This window comes from Alosa sapidissima, chromosome 13, assembly GCF_018492685.1.
Source record: "Alosa sapidissima isolate fAloSap1 chromosome 13, fAloSap1.pri, whole genome shotgun sequence".
Taxonomy (NCBI): Eukaryota; Metazoa; Chordata; class Actinopteri; order Clupeiformes; family Clupeidae; genus Alosa; species Alosa sapidissima.
The window spans coordinates 28,894,300-28,911,053 of NC_055969.1; the positions used below are offsets into that span (position 1 = coordinate 28,894,300).

The 16,754-nt window shown below is 43.0% G+C and overlaps 1 protein-coding gene across 1 annotated transcript in view; it reads right to left on the bottom strand.

Moving 5' to 3' along the window:
• Positions 1-3,252: 3,252 nt before the first annotated feature.
• Positions 3,253-16,754, bottom strand: part of dym (dymeclin) — a 69,683-nt gene continuing 56,181 nt past the window's right edge. The window contains exons 15-17 of the mRNA XM_042059214.1: positions 13,193-13,375; positions 11,791-11,904; positions 3,253-4,843 (exon numbers count right to left, since the gene is read on the bottom strand). Coding sequence (XP_041915148.1) covers positions 4,694-4,843; positions 11,791-11,904; positions 13,193-13,375 — 447 coding nt within the window. The 3' untranslated portion in view covers positions 3,253-4,693. The remainder of the gene's footprint in view (positions 4,844-11,790; positions 11,905-13,192; positions 13,376-16,754) is intronic.

A 16,754-nucleotide genomic window follows, 5' to 3' on the forward strand; every position in this document is an offset into this window, starting at 1 on the left:
AGGTCTGTTTCTGAAATAACATTTTATTTTGATTGATGGCTGATGTTTTTAATAGTGGCAAACATGTCATGTTTAAAACCATTGCAAAAAAAAAAAAAAAAAAACGGTGGCCAGTTTTAAAGACTTTACACCAAGAGATCTAAAAAAGCATCGCGGACACCTTGATATTTTTTAAACGCACTGGCAAAGTAGGCCTATATCCACGTCCAAATACCTGCACATGTAAATAGAGCGACTGGCAACTTGAAAATTGTCAGTCTAATGCTGAACTAAGCTATTGAAAGAGAAGGTAGGTTACGTGTCTCTTTAAAGCTCCCAGACAGGCTGTTGTGTTGGCGCAGAAGGCCACTGGAGCCTAATTGTGTCCTAGACAGTAGGAGAGACGCACTATGTTAATTTGGGTGCCAGTCAGCGTCGCTGCAGGGCAATGGGAAGGAAGGTAATGATGCCTGTGTGTGTGTGTGTGTGTGTGTGTGTGTGTGTGTGTTTGGGAGGCGCCTCCAGTCAATGGCTCAGCCCTATTGTTCGTAGATTCCCCACTGGCGCCGCACAAGAGCTTAGCTCACCGAGCAGACTTCGGCACACGATGTTGTGGCAGACGGTAGCTGAACTGCTTGCTGGCGCTGTGAAGTCAAGCTGTTGCTAAAGTTACAACATCATGAAGTTGCACAGTGGTTTCATGCACATCGATTCCGACTGTTACCCTGTGTTCTCGCATCGAAGTTAGAAATGGTGTTAGATCAGACCACATCGCCTCATAAATGAATCAAACAGTAGGGTAGTTTTACTCTTCAACAGACTACTAATAGCAGTCAAGCTTTGCACACAAGGATTGCTCTCAGTGGCAACACCCAGTAGAATTATAATTATTTAAAAGAAAATGACATGTCACAAATCCTTTTTGTTTTTGTTTATTATTCTCAACCCTCAATTGTGCATTTTAAACCATGATTAGTAGCCTACATTTAGCCTACTGGAGACTGTATGCCTTCAGTTAATGAAATAGTTGTAGCCTAATTGTTTTGTTAGTTGATCTTGCAACATTTAGGCAAATTATGGAATTGCCGTCTTGGCTCTAACAAATGGTTAATGCAAATTAATGAACCCCGTAATTCTCTTTAGATCAGAAAAAAGTTATGTATTTCATTAATATAGGTCACATTTAGTGTGCCTCTGTGTATCAGATTAACCCCTGTATAACATTAACAATACCTACAGTATTGTCCATTCCTGTGTTCAAAACCAACGTCTATTCCAAATGTCATGATTCACAGCATCCAGGATAATTTTCATTATGGTCGGCCACATCTTGTATCATACCACCAGCCCATGGTGCCAAAGCAACATATAATCTCTTTGTGTAAAAAGTTATAAAGTGAGTTGATCCTGACCTTTTTTGTGGCCAAAGATCACTTCAGCTGGGCAATCCTGATATGGAACAATCCAAGAACACACCAAGGGCTAGTCAGTCAGTCATGGTACAAATAAGCAGTTTACGTTGATGTTTCCATACATTCCATACATATATGCCACTTTTTCGAGGTTGACAGTTGTAGTGTTCTAACTGTGCACGCTGGGTTTAAGGTGTAAAACACAGACATCTGAATGAATAAAATGAATATACAAGACAGTTATTACCGTTCTATAATATAGGACATGTTGAAAATATAGCAATATCACTTGTCTAGAGGTAATTAGCTGGTTCACAGTAAACAAGAACAGAAAACACATTTTAGTATTTAGCTTGAAAGACAGAAAGAAAGGTTTCAATTTCAGTATGTAAGCCTCCAGGAGAAGGGGAGCAGGATGTTAATATGACAGACCTCATTGTAATGGAGGAAAGCCTCTGTTGAGAATGACCAGTGCTTTTATGTTTCCAAGGCCCAATGTGAAATTATCTTATATAATTACATTTCTATTGGTGTGCAGCCTGTCATGCAGGGGACTTACATTGTGTACTGTGCCTGAGCACGTCACAGGTCCAGTCATGCCCTAGGCTTGTCTTAACACACGGGATGGCATCAAATGGCACAGCCACAAAAAAACAGCCTGTAGCCATCTGCCTGTGACTCTTCAAAGCGGCCACAAAGTCAGAGTGAAGGGGGAGGCAGGGCAGGAGAGCGTCCAACACAACGGGATAGGATGCAGTTTTAAGGGAGGGAGAGAGAGAAAGAGAGAGAGAGAGAGAGAGAGAGATGATGCCTGGTTCTTTCAGGTTTATCTGCATTGTACAACACTTCCAGTGCAAATAGGCGCAAAGTGATGGGCTTGGCAACAATATCGAAATCTAAGGCATATTCTCACAAAGCTGAAAAGTAGATAAGCCATACTAAGCTATATCACGTCACAAACAATACATGAATTGAATTCTAGACATTTTAATTTGGAATACATCAGTTGAATACAATGTTATAGACCTCAGTGACCTGTGGGCCAAATGGATCCTGTTTGTCCTGTTCATCTCATATGCACCATGTCTAAGACCACATAGTATTCCTATGGTACTAGGATTGCTGGAATGAGGAATATTTGGGTGGTTTGATAGAAACCACAGATCAAGATCACTCACACCACATCCTCATATAATAATGACGAGAACAAATTATTGGAATATCAACCTCTGAAAAAATATATTGTGGATATTGTGCAAAATGTTTTCAGTGCTTCATCAACAGCTTCATTGAAGATTCCTATTTTTCTGTACCCAATTCAGGAGCATGGCATTGGATATTCTTTAATTAGCACTTGATGATGATCTGTCAACCATATCCTATAACAGTACAGCACAGAGGCAATAACCAAACATTATTGCTCTTACTACACTGTCAGAAACCTGTAGGGCATACATTTGTCCTGTTATCTGAAAGGTGGTTTCACAACAGATAAAGTGACCCTTCACATACACACACACCCACGTCAAACACAGAAAACAAAAAAGAGACGGCAGAGGAAATAATCAGTCCTAATTCCAACTGATTTCCAGGACACTGGGAAACAGGGATAAAGATCAAAGGAAAACTAATGTAAATGATTTTGGAAGTAAGCCAAGTACCCCCTGGACAACACACTTTGTGTCAGTTTTAGTGAACTGGAAGAAATACCAAGTGGAGAGAGATCACCGCTTACTTTATGGTCTTGTTATCAGCAGCATGTCTATGAGTGATATATTTGTGGGGAAATGAGGAGCGATAAAGAAACTAAAACAAAACAAAGAGAAAATAAACACAACAGTGAAAAAGGTCATAGTCAAACCAGGGGGAATAAATTTGTTTATTGATGATTATTTAATTTGGTACATTATCATGTCATTACCTGAGTGGAGTGACATTCCAGTCTTTTTGTACTAGCATGTGAGCAACATTTTCTGACAGATCATATCTCTCCTTTAACCAGAAATCGTTCTCAGAATCGCATGAATAAAAATAAAAAATAAACAACTTAAAGATAAACATGTTGATAAACTTACAGGCATGACTAGCGCCTGGTTGGCCTGAAATGCCTGGGGTGGTGTAACATGTTAAATGTAAATTTGGCAGCCAGTAACAGATAGTCCCCTCTTAAGATGAGGTGCAACTGCACCATGCACATCAACTGCCCCTCATAACGGGCAAAAAGATTCATTAACCTGGCTATTCTCTTTACCAAGAGTGATGACAAAAGATCAAATTATCTATAGGTTCTTCCAAAAGAACCACTGAGGGTAAAAGCAAACATGCTCTGCATTAATTTATACAATGAATGTACATGCACTGCCTGGTTGACATTATGTAAGGCTTAATATTAATGAGTCACTTTGATACTATTTTAGGTTTCATGACCAACAACCTTACATTGAGCCTTGCTAAAAAAACACAATATTTTTCTCTCTGTGAAAATGAGACAATTTCTGAAATACTATACAAAAATAATTTTGGTGCTTATTGACCAAGAAAGCAGAATATCAATTATTTTGTAGTGAACAAATATCTCATCTAATTTATAACAATAAATAAATTATTACAAAAAAACGTAAATAAAAAGCACTGCTTTATAATAACAGGAATAAGCATACCGCGTCTTACTGAGGTGTTGAACCAGTTTACAGGGAGGTTGTCAGGGATAACGTCCTGACCAAGGCTACATTCTGAACAATGACTTTAATAAACTGCAGAAATCTGTTTGGTAAGAGACAAAACCACATCTTCTGTTTTGACATGAACACACAATGTAAACTGTAGTTTGAGCAGTCACAAATGATTGAGCAAAAGATTTACACACAGCAGGAACCTTCAAAAAACAAATATAGTACATTTTCCCTTCCACAAACCCATGTAGAAACTCTTAAACTGCCTCATAAAATTCTTAGGAAGTATATCTCTACCGTACCAAGATTTCAGTGCAGTTCACTAAAGTCTGTTGGTCAGACTGAGCGTCGAGCAGGCCCCAGAAGAAGAGGCACCCATTCTGCCGCATCCTTCCCCTGCAGCTGTGAGCCGGTGCACAGGTGGTTGTGCAGTTGGGCTGAACAGTGGAAGCACAAGAGCCTGATATGAGCAAGGAGGACGAGCAACACGGCCCAAAGCCTCTTCGTAGAGTCCAGATACCCTGCCACACACATACCCAATCATTCCACAGGGTAAGAGGCACTTCCAAAACTATACACACTCATACCCCACACCAATATACAGAGGCATCAGGACCGCCACACAGACATTCAGCTGGAGTCCATGCTGAAGAGCTCGATGCCCAGGGGGTTCCAGTAGAGGCCAACAGCTGAGTTGAAGACCAATGACCAGACGTAGGGCACAAAAAAATCCTCAGGCTGATCCTCCTCCACGTACTTAAACTTAAGTTCTGGAAATTTCTGAAAGGGGAAAAAAGAGAATTCAATCAGCCAGGAACATAGATTAGAATTTTGAATTTTGAGGTTAGGTGCTTGAAGATGTGATGCTAAATGCTTTGCTTTATTTCCTTATTGATCTCAGGACAGTTAAATAAAGTCATTCGCCTGGAGAGGACACCATCCCAAATGAAAATAAACCAAATATTGTTGACAACACAAAAAACTTTTAAAATTAAGACAGGCTGCCTCTCTTATGGGAACAGATGTTGTATATGTGCAGTCACCATTTTAAGGTTAAACAACAACAATATTTAAGCCCTTTAAATGCAAGCAGTCTTCAGCCTATTGGTCTGAATTAGCTTATCAACATCACCTGAATCAAGGGTTAGCAAATATGTTTAAAATTTAATGACAGGCCAGAACTTCAATAATCAAACAGTTGAGTGGTCCAAAATAGACTGCTGTGTCTTTAAATGGATTCTAAACGGTTCTCATCCCCATCTCCCTTTTGCCTTGCTCAAACTGTTGCTCCACATTATAATAGTAACAATCGTAATAATAATCATAACAATAAACTTATAATATGGATGTTGCTGCTGGCATGTAGGCTAAGCAGCATTGAATTTCCCCTTGAGGATCAATAAAGTATCTATCTATCATCTATCTATCTAAGCATGCCTACACATTTTTGCTCTGTGTCCAAATGCAATGTTCCATAGCGATTTCATTGTTTCCCTGAGGATCACACATAACTACAAGGCCGATTTTCATGAAAGCTGGCAGAATGTAGCGAAGGAAAAGTTCTGAATCACTGGGCAACTTTAACTTTCGCAATGTTGCATGGCATGGCATTGCATTTGGTCTGCATGGATATCAGCTCTCTCAGAAGGATCTACTTTTGAGATGTCTTCAACATTACATTTTGCGTGTCTGTCTGCAGACCATCCCACCGATAATTCAGTCGCAGTGGTGGTGAAGGCAAACATTCATTCAAGCATTAAATTGATTATTAAATTGATCTGTTTTACTCCACGACTTTTTGGGGAGATTGACACCATAGCTTGCTTGTCCACTCAAGCCACAGCAGTAGATGTGACATATCCTATGGTGTGTTCAAATAGACATGTTTTTTTACACATTTTACACGGTGTAGGCCAGTGTTTTTCAACTAGTGTGCCGTGAGAGATCATCAGGTGTGCCGCAGAAAATTACCCAAATGTCACTCACTGGTCCAGAAAAGCAACTGTTGCATCAAAGAATTTATAACCACATGCTCTCAGGCTACAGGCTACATATTTACATATTTAAGTTAATAACGTAAGACTGCATTAAAGCTTAACACTGTTGTAAAAATATTTTAATCTTTTAATATTCATTTTGACGAAATACAAATAAAAAGTAAATGAATTATCATTTTTTTTAAACAAAGCCAGGGAGCCAACCGAGAGGGTTGCCGACCCCTGGCCTAGACACATGGCGTGCTGTTTAGTACCAACCAAACCTGGCCAGTATACCTAATACAATAAAGAAGCAACACAACAGCAGGGAGATACACAGGCAGACTTAAATTTGCCTAACCCAAGCCAAGCAGGCAGCAGTGAACCGTTTTCAGACGGATCCCTGTACTGGTATGATCTGAGCAGCACAACAGCAGGTCAGCGGCTGCTCCACTTTGACCCATATCAATAATATACCATCAGCTACTGCTCAGGTTTCAGTGCGGGACCCAGACCCCTGACTGGTCATGTGCTTTAACCCTGGGCTATTCAGGGGTAGACAGAGGAGTCTGGGCTACACCCCGTGTTAATTGTGAATGGGCAAGACAGTAGGTAGCTGTTATGAAGCGAGGGAGGGGTGTGTGGGGGGTCAGGGGCACTGCCAATCAGGCCTGCGGTGAACTGGGAATCCCACCTGCCAACTGGCAGGGGCAGGGACAGGGTCAGGGTAGGGTGACTCATACCAGACCTGAACGAACATCCCGAGGAGTCCAAAACCAACTTTGCATTCCGAATGAGATGTGTCTGGGTAAGGGAATGCTGTGTGTACTGACACATGGTCTTCTCGCAAATCCGAGTCCCAGAATTACTAGGGAAGTAAATAAATACGCTGCAAAGTTTGTATCAGTTCCAAACTGAGTATTTAAGACCTACTGCATAATAACATATTTAAGACTTAACATATTTAAGTATGAAGATGGCCTATAGATGGGATTATCAAACACCACACAAACTCTGAGTGCACCACACCCCTCCAGCTACATCTCTCAGCCTCAACAAGCATTTAGCTGCAGACTGATATGGCTAAGAGTTTGACTGGCTTTGGTCAATACAAAGCTCCATTAGCGGAGGGCTGCTGCTGCTGCACATATCTACTGTTGCAGTGTGGGAGTCTGAACTCACACCTCTGCAATATGCCTACTGTGTTGCCATAACCACAGAACAAGGTCAGGTCCAGAGTGCAACACCCACGCACTGGCCCCTCAGCATTTCCTGAGAAGTGAAGGTCCAGACAGTGTCCAGGATTGGGTCATGGTTTGCTGAGCTCCAAGCTTCCCCCTACCCCACATTAGTCAGTCCTCTCCACCCCCCCCCCCCCCCCGCCCCTCCCTCACAACTGTGCTGCTATCTGCCCTGAGAACTCCCTGTTCCCACTGCACTCCTACAGGCCAGACAGGCAGGGCAGGCGACGGCGAAGAGATCAACACAACAAGCGCTCATCACTACACTCTCACAAACACAAGAACCACAATGCACAGACTAAGAACACCAAAATAAACACAGACCTACATACCAACAAATTCACATCAATTAAGCATAGAAACACAGAAACAAAAATCCTTCAGTTGCACCATCAGTCAATTAACTATGAACGCAACAGTTACGCTCAAGTTCTATCTACCTGAATATCTACATACAACAGAGTAAATGTCTTATGTTGATGGTGTTTACCAACTCATGTTTATATCTGTGGAGGTCACAAAAAGGTCTTCGGGGTGTGTGTGTGTGTGTGTGTGTGTGTGTCCGCGTGTTGGTTAGGGTGGTGGGTGCAGGGAGTGTTTCCATGTTAGATCCTCCCTTGCCTCCTAAGGAGCCAGACTGTCTATAGCTTATCACTACAGAGAAAGTCAGTGCTAGCCAAACAATACATTCCACTGGCGCTGTCGTTTACTGGCACTCCCAGCCACCGTGCTCAATGGCCAGGGGAACAACACAGGGCCGTCTCTGTTGATATTCAAAAGCAAGGGATGAAAAAAAAAGGAGGGGGGGGAGGAAAAAGAGAAAGAGGGAGAATGAGAGGGGAAGAGAGAGACACAGATAGAGACAGAGAGAGACGGATGGATGGGGGGTAATGGGCAGGCAGTCTGGCGGACTGGCTGGCTAGCCCTGGATGAATCCTTTGTCTCTGTCTGGCTGCAGTGTCAGTGGCGCGGGGAGGCGGAACAGGGACAGACTGTGCCGCGAGGACGCTGGTGAGATGGACACAGGCTGTTCCCTGGAGCTTTCCCTCCTTCTGGACACTTTTTTAAATCTCATCATCGGAGCAGAAATGTTCCACTTTCTTCCCCACACTCACACACAGGGAATGAAGAGAAACATACACATACAAACATGCAAGATCACAGAATACAGACCAACAGAAAAACACAAACACATAAATAAGGTAGACATACAAACTTGGAAAACATATAAGCTTGCCATTAGGAAACAGTTAATCTGCTGACAATTGTATAATTATTCAACTGAACTGAATTATTCTAGAATAGCTAGCAGAATGATGCTAGGTTATCCTTAATGCCTTTGCCTGTCAACAGTCAACTGCTTAAGGACAGCACAGGAACTCAACCAGCCTCTAAGCCAAAGGATGCAAACCTCTTGGAAAGCAGGGCTCCAGGGCTGCTCAATGCAGCTAAGGGATCTGCTGAACCATGTCGGCTCCATGTCGGCCTGACCCAGCCTAAGCACTACCAAAGAGCATGGCAGCCAGCCGTGAGTAAGTTCTGCCTGGAGAAGCGAGGGGGGTTGAGAAGAGGTGGCAAATCTATTCACATCAGTCTTTCTTGATATGGTGGGGAGCGTAGGAACGGAGGCGCGTGTATGTGTGTGTGTGTGTTCAGTGTTGTGGTGGTGGTGAGGGGATATCTTGCTCACAAACATTACACAAGTTTGATGCAGACTTATGAGGCAGGCTGATTGACTGGGTCAAAGCCTCTTCTGTCTGTGTTTGGATTCCTCAAGATTGCTGTCTTTTTTTTGTATAAAAATAGTTGGCGTAAGTGCAGCTATGTGTGTCGAAAGCTCAATAATGGGCTTATTGATAATTTCACAGCACATAAATCTCTGTGGTGAGGTTCCCCCTGGGGTGTGTGTGTGTGTGTATGTGTGTGTGTGTGTGGGGGGGGGGGTGATGAGCGGCAGACAGAACCGACAAGGCTCACGGCTGATTTGAGTGCTGGTATGACTGACCTGGTTTCTGGCACATGCTGCTGCAGCAGCCGCGCTAGACAGCAGACGGCGAGTTACGTGCAGAGTCGGGCGGCCGACCACACCGCAGTCTGTGATCTGCACTTCCTGTTTCTGACAACATGACCTCAAAGGCACATACGACAACTCTGTTCTTCCTTGGGGTTGGGTGTCGCAAACAGAAACATGCTATGTAGTAAAATTAGGGCTTCAATGAGTCAATCAACTTGTGCATTATTATTGAATGTACTAAAACACTAGCAAGGATGTCTTGACTTGACCATTTGTGAGATCATGGGTTTTAGTGGAAAGGGTTGCTGTGAGGAGAAGCGGCAGGCCTGCTGAGGAGGATTGCTCGCTCTGCTGTGATGGAGAACACTGAAGCATCTCTGGGCTAATTAGCTCCAACACTGAAGCATCTCTGGGCTAATTAGCTCCTGCTAAAGGTCAGGAGCAGCAGCCATTAGGCCTTGCAGCCAGGATGCCATCACTCTCATGTGCCATTGAAACATATGCCACCTTCTCACCCACCCACTCTCATATACAATCCTATGCCAGAGGCACAGGGGACTGTAATTAGAGCACAGGGGAAGAGAAAGAAGGCGTTTTGTGAGGAAGTGTTCTCCATCCCACGGCTCTGAAAGAGATGTATGCACATCTCTGACCCACGGAACACCGACCACGTGACCGAAAGCACAATTAAGGCCGTCATCCCCCCACAGATGGACGACTCAGCGCAGACCGTGCCCACGTGCCGCAGGCCTGATTTATGGCCCGCTGGAAAGCGTTCTCTGGGCCGGGCTGCCCCTCTCGGATAGCGAGGAGGTGCCGTGCGCCAGCGGCAGATTTATGTGCTCGAGGACGACCGCGTGTCCCTGGCGTGCTGCTCTCCTTGAGAGGTCGTTATTGCGGCATCGGTGCAGGTGGGATGACGGATAGGTGTATAGAGGCCATTAGTGCTGATGAAGATCAGACCCGGCCCTTTCCTATATCCAACCCTCTCCATGGTAATGCTCCCTGTTCCCCCTGCTACATCCCTCTTCATTCAATTAAGCCTCTTCCACATACAGTGTGTTAACGTGTCAGATAAGAACAATCCGTAATCCATAATGAATTGTCTCACTTAGTCGTCAAGTGTGTGTGTGTTTTCACTCCCACATGAAAAACTAGTTACAGTATAGCGAGTGTGCACCTCTGCAAGACGAGAGACAAGGTGTTTCTCAATACAGATTACATCGAGTACGGTCTCTGGTTCTTGCAAGTTCAGGCTTGACAAGTTCAGCTTGTAGCGTTCTAGAATCTTTGTTTATTTATTATTTATCTCAAAAACAAAGTAAGGCCAATCACAACCACTCAAGCAAGCAGTAATGGAAAAAGTCAATAATCGGATAAACACCAATGTTGCTTGGAAATATATTTGTATTAATGTATTTTGGCAAGTGAATTTTAAACTGCCTCAACACAATTCACTGATAGTCCCCGACTTTAAAATTCCACGATATTCCAGAAATTCCATGACCCGTGGGAACCCCAAGTTACTTCATCTTACCGAAACAAGGATTAGACCAGAGAACAATGCCACACCTACAGCACTGTCGACTAATTATGCCTTTTCCAGTTGTTTGTCTAGTAGAGGAGGTGGGACAGGCTTCTTGTCTCTAACGAGCGGAAATTGCTGCCTGCACACAGCTATGACTCAATTGAATATCATGCTTTCATGACAACTGAGCCCTTCAAGTCATACTTGGTGGCTATTGTTTTCTTTCCAAACTACTGCTGTACTATTGCTATTCATTGTTAGCTGGCTTATTTGCTTGTGTAGTGAGACCATTACAGCTGATTCAGAATGCTGCAACGTGTCTGGTCTTTAATCATCCAAAAAGGATGATTCACATACCTCCTCTCTTAGTTACTCTCCATTGGCTTACCATAGCAGGCAGAATGAAATTCAAATACCTCACCGAAGCATTGAGAACGTTGTAAGTGTACAGACAGTTTATTAAAAAAGATATAGTTTAGAAAGATAGTACCATTCACATATACAGGCAATACAAGCGGGCGCCATCTTGGAAAAAGTAACGTGACAGTTCAGCTCACATTGCACGACGCTGGACTGGTTGAATGCCGTGACTTTTTCCAAGATGGTGCCCGCCTGTATTGCCTGTATACGTATACGTACGTCTTTCTAAACTATATCTTCTCATCAAAGTTCTCAATGCTTCGGTTTACATGTACAGTAGGGACCCTTATTATGTTACCGTCGAAGTGTGGTGCTATTTTGAGCCTTGTTAATGGTATAGAAATAGCGATTTCTTTTTGCTTAACTGTGCCCCTAAGACTAGCGTTATAAGCTAATTTGCGGTTTGTGATAAAACTGGTCACATTCGATTAGCATGAAAACATATCCCAGAGAACGGTCGAACTCGGTACACATGTGTCATTAACCCCTAGGTTCATTTTGCGCCGGAATTGTCCTTTAATTAAAATATTAACATAAATGTGTGTTACCTTCAAGCGGTCTTGGGGCAGGGCCACTGCACCTTTCTTGATGACCTCTTGAACCCTCTCCACAGAGAGGTCAGCTCCTGCCTGCTCCAGTCGCTGGCTGAAGAAGCCGATAACCTGTGGGCAGATGCAGAGGAGTGAACTACCATAAATCGATGATAGAGAAAGTCTCTGAGCAACCCTAAAACATTATGTAGACTCATCACATTTATTTATGTGATATAAGAAATATGTGTTATAGAGGTTGAGCAAGTGGTAGGGGCAAGGGTTAAAAGGTGACTCCTTTTAAGAAAACAATTGTTATGAGAAATGTATCCTGCCAACATGCACCAAGAGAAAATAATTGAATAATTTAAATGCTTGGCAGATGCATACGTTCATTCTGTTGCTCCAGTAGTATTTCATTGAAGAGTTTGGTTCCAAAACGCTATATTCTCCATGTTGAATTTTCATATTTTTTGTTTTCAAAGTAATTTCAGTGGAACTGTAATTGGGTATTGTTATTTATCTTTACTCTACTAAAACAACACAACTGCAATTGTATTGATATTACTTGAAATACATAATACATAAAAAATAAATAACTTATTAGTGTCTTTAAAAAATTGAGATATAATGTTTTGGAATCAAACTCTTAATTTATCCTTTACTTAGGCAGGAAGGTCCCCTCTCTTCTGCCAGGGAGTTTTATTAAAAGGAAAAGTTTTATTCATAAATACAAACGGTGACAGATAACATAAAACACAAACTAAAACGCAAGTCAGAAAGAAAGAAATCGGAGCTGTGTGCAGATCCACAGATGTTTTCACTTAAATCTGAGGCTTTGCCCACAAGCCTAATTTACTGCTCACAAACCCTCTTCATTAGTTTGCCACCCTACAGGGCTACATCACTATCAGGCGGAAATCCAGCGGGAGGAAAAGGAGGATCTCATTTCTCTGTGCTAGTAGAGTTGTTTTCACTTTCATCTGTAGTACAGTTTCCTTTTTCTTTTCCTTGTATAATGGAATGCTGCAGGAAGACCCTAGTCCTCCCAGCCTCTGTGCACAAAGCCTTGTTTATTTCACATCCTGGTGTTCAGTGCGAGAGGATTACAGGCTGTGTGACGTGTCATGTGTGCATGTATGTCAGGAGTTGTCTGTGCATGGAGGCGCATGTAGAAGCCTGCGAGTGTGCCTCTACATACATGTGTGATAAGAGTGCATTCAGGCAGCTGTATATAAGCTTGTCTTTGAAGATGTGTGGTTTCTCATTGATATGTGTATATATATATATATATATATATATATATATATATATATATATTCATTCACTGGTGTGTGTGTGTGTGTACATGTGTGTGTGTGTGTGTACCTACATGTGTGTGTGTGTACGTGTACGTGTGTGTGTGTGTGTGTGTGCTCACCGTGTCCAGGTTCTGCATGATATCCTGGAAGGAGGGGTGTGAGCGGAACTGCTCGAACAGCTCCCTCTTGTAGAGCAGTGCGTATACCAGGTTGGGGTTGTGGTGCAGCGAGTTGGACAGGCAGGAGTTGATGATCTCTAGCATCATGCGGATCACCTCCTCGATGACACTCAAGTCCTGCGCCTGCCAGGGGACAGAGATAGTTGTACAGTATTCAGTATGATAACTCAAAGAAGACAGACGGAGTGAACAGAAGTGTCAACAGAAGTGTCAACAGAAGGTCACCTCTGTTCTGCCAGTGGAGGTTGTAACAGACACAATGACAATAAGAACATTTCAAGAACAAACTGCTTTCTGATTGTCAAACAACCCATCATTTTATTTAAAGGAACATACCATCTTTTTGGGAAATCAGCTTATTTGCCATCTGAAAGGGAGCTATAGGCTAACCTATTTAACCCACTTCCAGTGAATTATGCTAAGTGGCTAACGGTGTCAGACTGGGTTGTTGCACACACAGAGAAGGGAAGGATATGTATCCTCTTATCCAATTATGGGGTAGATGGCTAATTACCCCAATAAGCTAATTACCCCAAAAGCTGGCGTGCTCCTTTTAGTAACATTCGGCAAACATCAAATAAACAGTGTACACTTACATGTGGAGTAGCATATACAGTATAGGTAAACATATAAGGGCAGTACTTAGTGTTTGAATGTGTCAACAAACACATTCATGTGTGAATGCATGTGCATATGGTGGTGTGTGTGTGTGTGTGTGTGTGTGTGTGTCTATATGGTTGCACAAGCCTGCTGTGGCTGGGTCTTGGCCAGTGCTGATTTGATCTGTGAGCAATAGACTCTGTGGAGTCGCTGGGGTTGGGCAAGACAACACATCAGCACTTTACTGTATGCAAAACAGGAACATTCTCTACCTGTCTGGGAAACCTGTCATCCAGTGCAGCCTGGACCCCCACAACACACACTCTCTCTCACAAACACAAACACACAAACTGCCCTCTAAAGGACAGTCACAAGAAAAGCTGTTTGAGTGTACATAGAAATGTCTATTGACCACTGAGCATGTTCTTTTGAAAGAAGGGAAGGAGGAGAGTCCATTTTATGGATCATCCTGTACAATAAGCACACCGTTAGCACCACAAAATATACTGCTAAGTATTTCAAACAGATCAAATGCAGAGAGAGAGAGAGAGAGAGAGAGAGAGAGAAAGGTGTAAAATGTGGTCACCATTTTCAGACAGGATACAAAACAGCTTGTTTAAATGTAGTTCGTTATTGTATTAAGTAGATGGTGTGAAATTTGTGCTCCAGGCTGATCAGAGGAGAACGTGAAGCAGACCACTGAACTCTGACAGCAGGAAATAAGTCACCACGATACCATCTTCACTTTTCATACACATGGAACCACAGGGTAGGCAAAAAGACTGCGTGAGAGAGCGACGGGGGGGGGGGGGGGGGAGAATGAAAGAGAACTGGTCCAATCTGTAGCATTTTGGTTCAATTCAGGGACCTGCATGAGGGAGATGTGCTAGCACTAAGACTAAGAATAATGTCAATTGGATAAGATTTGCAATTGGATAAGATCTACTCTGGCCGCAGTAATGTTTGGGTGCTGATAGCAGACTGGAATCTCAACTTCAGTCTCAGAGGAAAACCTGGCTAAGAAAAACATGGACAGTTTTTTGTCATTCCGATTAAACTATTTTAAATTACAATTTCCAATCAGGTGTTTACAAGAATCTTTGATCTGAATAGCCGTTGTTGTTTTGCTTTTGCTTGAGAAGACGGAGGTCGATAATATAGTCAAAGTTTCAGTTGTCATTGTCTTCGCCTTCCTTTTAATCAAACAATGAGATAACAATGCACTGGTTCTGCTGGGCCAATGTGGAGGAGACAGTCACAACAAGAAGCTGACTATTTTGTTGGGCATAACTAAATGTACTCTAGTGTAGTGTGTATAGCTTCCTCCCGAGACCGGTGGATAAGAGTCAGCAGCAAGTACTAATGGGAGAGAGATGTACTCTTTGAATTTTCCCATGTTGAATGGAAACAAAACTTCCAGATGACATGTCAATCCTTAACGAAGTTTCAGCTGGCAACCTGATTGACCATATACATGGCTGTTCAGTCGAAATAAGAATGGAATACACCACCCCTCTCATTCCGATTAAAATGGATCGGAGTTTTATCCCGATCAAGGTGTTTATATGTCATTTTTATGATTAATAAGATTCTAAGCAGATAAAAGGTATCCACGTAAACCCACCTTTAGCTAGTGACATTCATGGACCCCTCCCCATGCTCTATGTTGCATGGCAAGCATGCTGTGTCCTTTGGTTCGTCTTTCTGTACTAAGCAGCAAAAGTGTGATTTTGGGGTAAGAAAAAAAGGTCTTTGGAAGATCTATTAACTGTTATGTGTACAAGCAATGAAGAGTTTCTATGTGAGGATAAGAATACTGCCATTGACACACTGCATTATAAGACAAAACTAAAACAAAAACAAAACAAAACCATAACCACATATTCTAATGGGCTGCTCAGTCAAGTAACCATAGAAACACACATGAGAGAACATCGATATGCGGCCTAACATCAAACACAAACCACCAGCAACAGGAATCAACAGCGGGAAACAACTCTTTAAAAGAGTAAACAACCTGTAGAAACACGCTTTAACTGGGAGGACACCTGGCAGGCAACTGCTTTTTAAATATGTCAAATATACACTAAGATGTGGTGCAGAGGGAGACATGGTGGAGCGTAGCCACAAACTGTCTTTATCAGTGTGTGACAAAACATGCAGGAGGGACCAGACACACATTTTTTTATGTACAAAACCAGTAGTCTGAGCACAGTGTGAATATAATGCCCCTTCCCTGGGTATCAATCAACTTCACGGGGCTGAAAACGTCTGCTGTGCTCATTTCCGCAACAAGCTGCTGAGGTTTGTGGGTGAGAGCAGCAAATTGCAGAAGACAAGTTCCCACGGGCTTGAAGCTAAATTTGCCTATAACGTTTGTGTGCGCATGTCTATGCCTTTGTGACAGACGTGTTAGGGGGCAGAGAGAGACATGATGCTTGATGGTGAAACTCATCTACAGGTCAACAGGTTCTCAAATTTCAAATAGATTTATCAACGATCTCCAAACCTACCCACCAATCACATGCATGAATACATGGACCCCTCTAGTCTTGAGCTGCCACCCTAAATCCACCATCCCCCATTCAGCCTGTGAGCCATCAGCTGGGCATCCTCCAGAGCTGTTTTGGCTGTGCCCAATTCACATGGGGTCTCTGGTCACAGTAGCGAGTTAAGTGTCTGACAGCAGTGCTTCCTGCTCTAAAGCTCTAGGCTGCCGTCAAGAGAGCCACCCAGACGCAGATACATGGGAGGCCAGGAGCCCAAAGAGGCTTACAGCCACTAATGAAATAAGCCCCAGCCCAGACCTGACTGCCCAGCAACATCACGCACAAGCCTACCCCTCTCCCACAACTCCCCTCTGCTGTTTCCACAGCACCCGGAGGAGGCATGGCCCAGACGC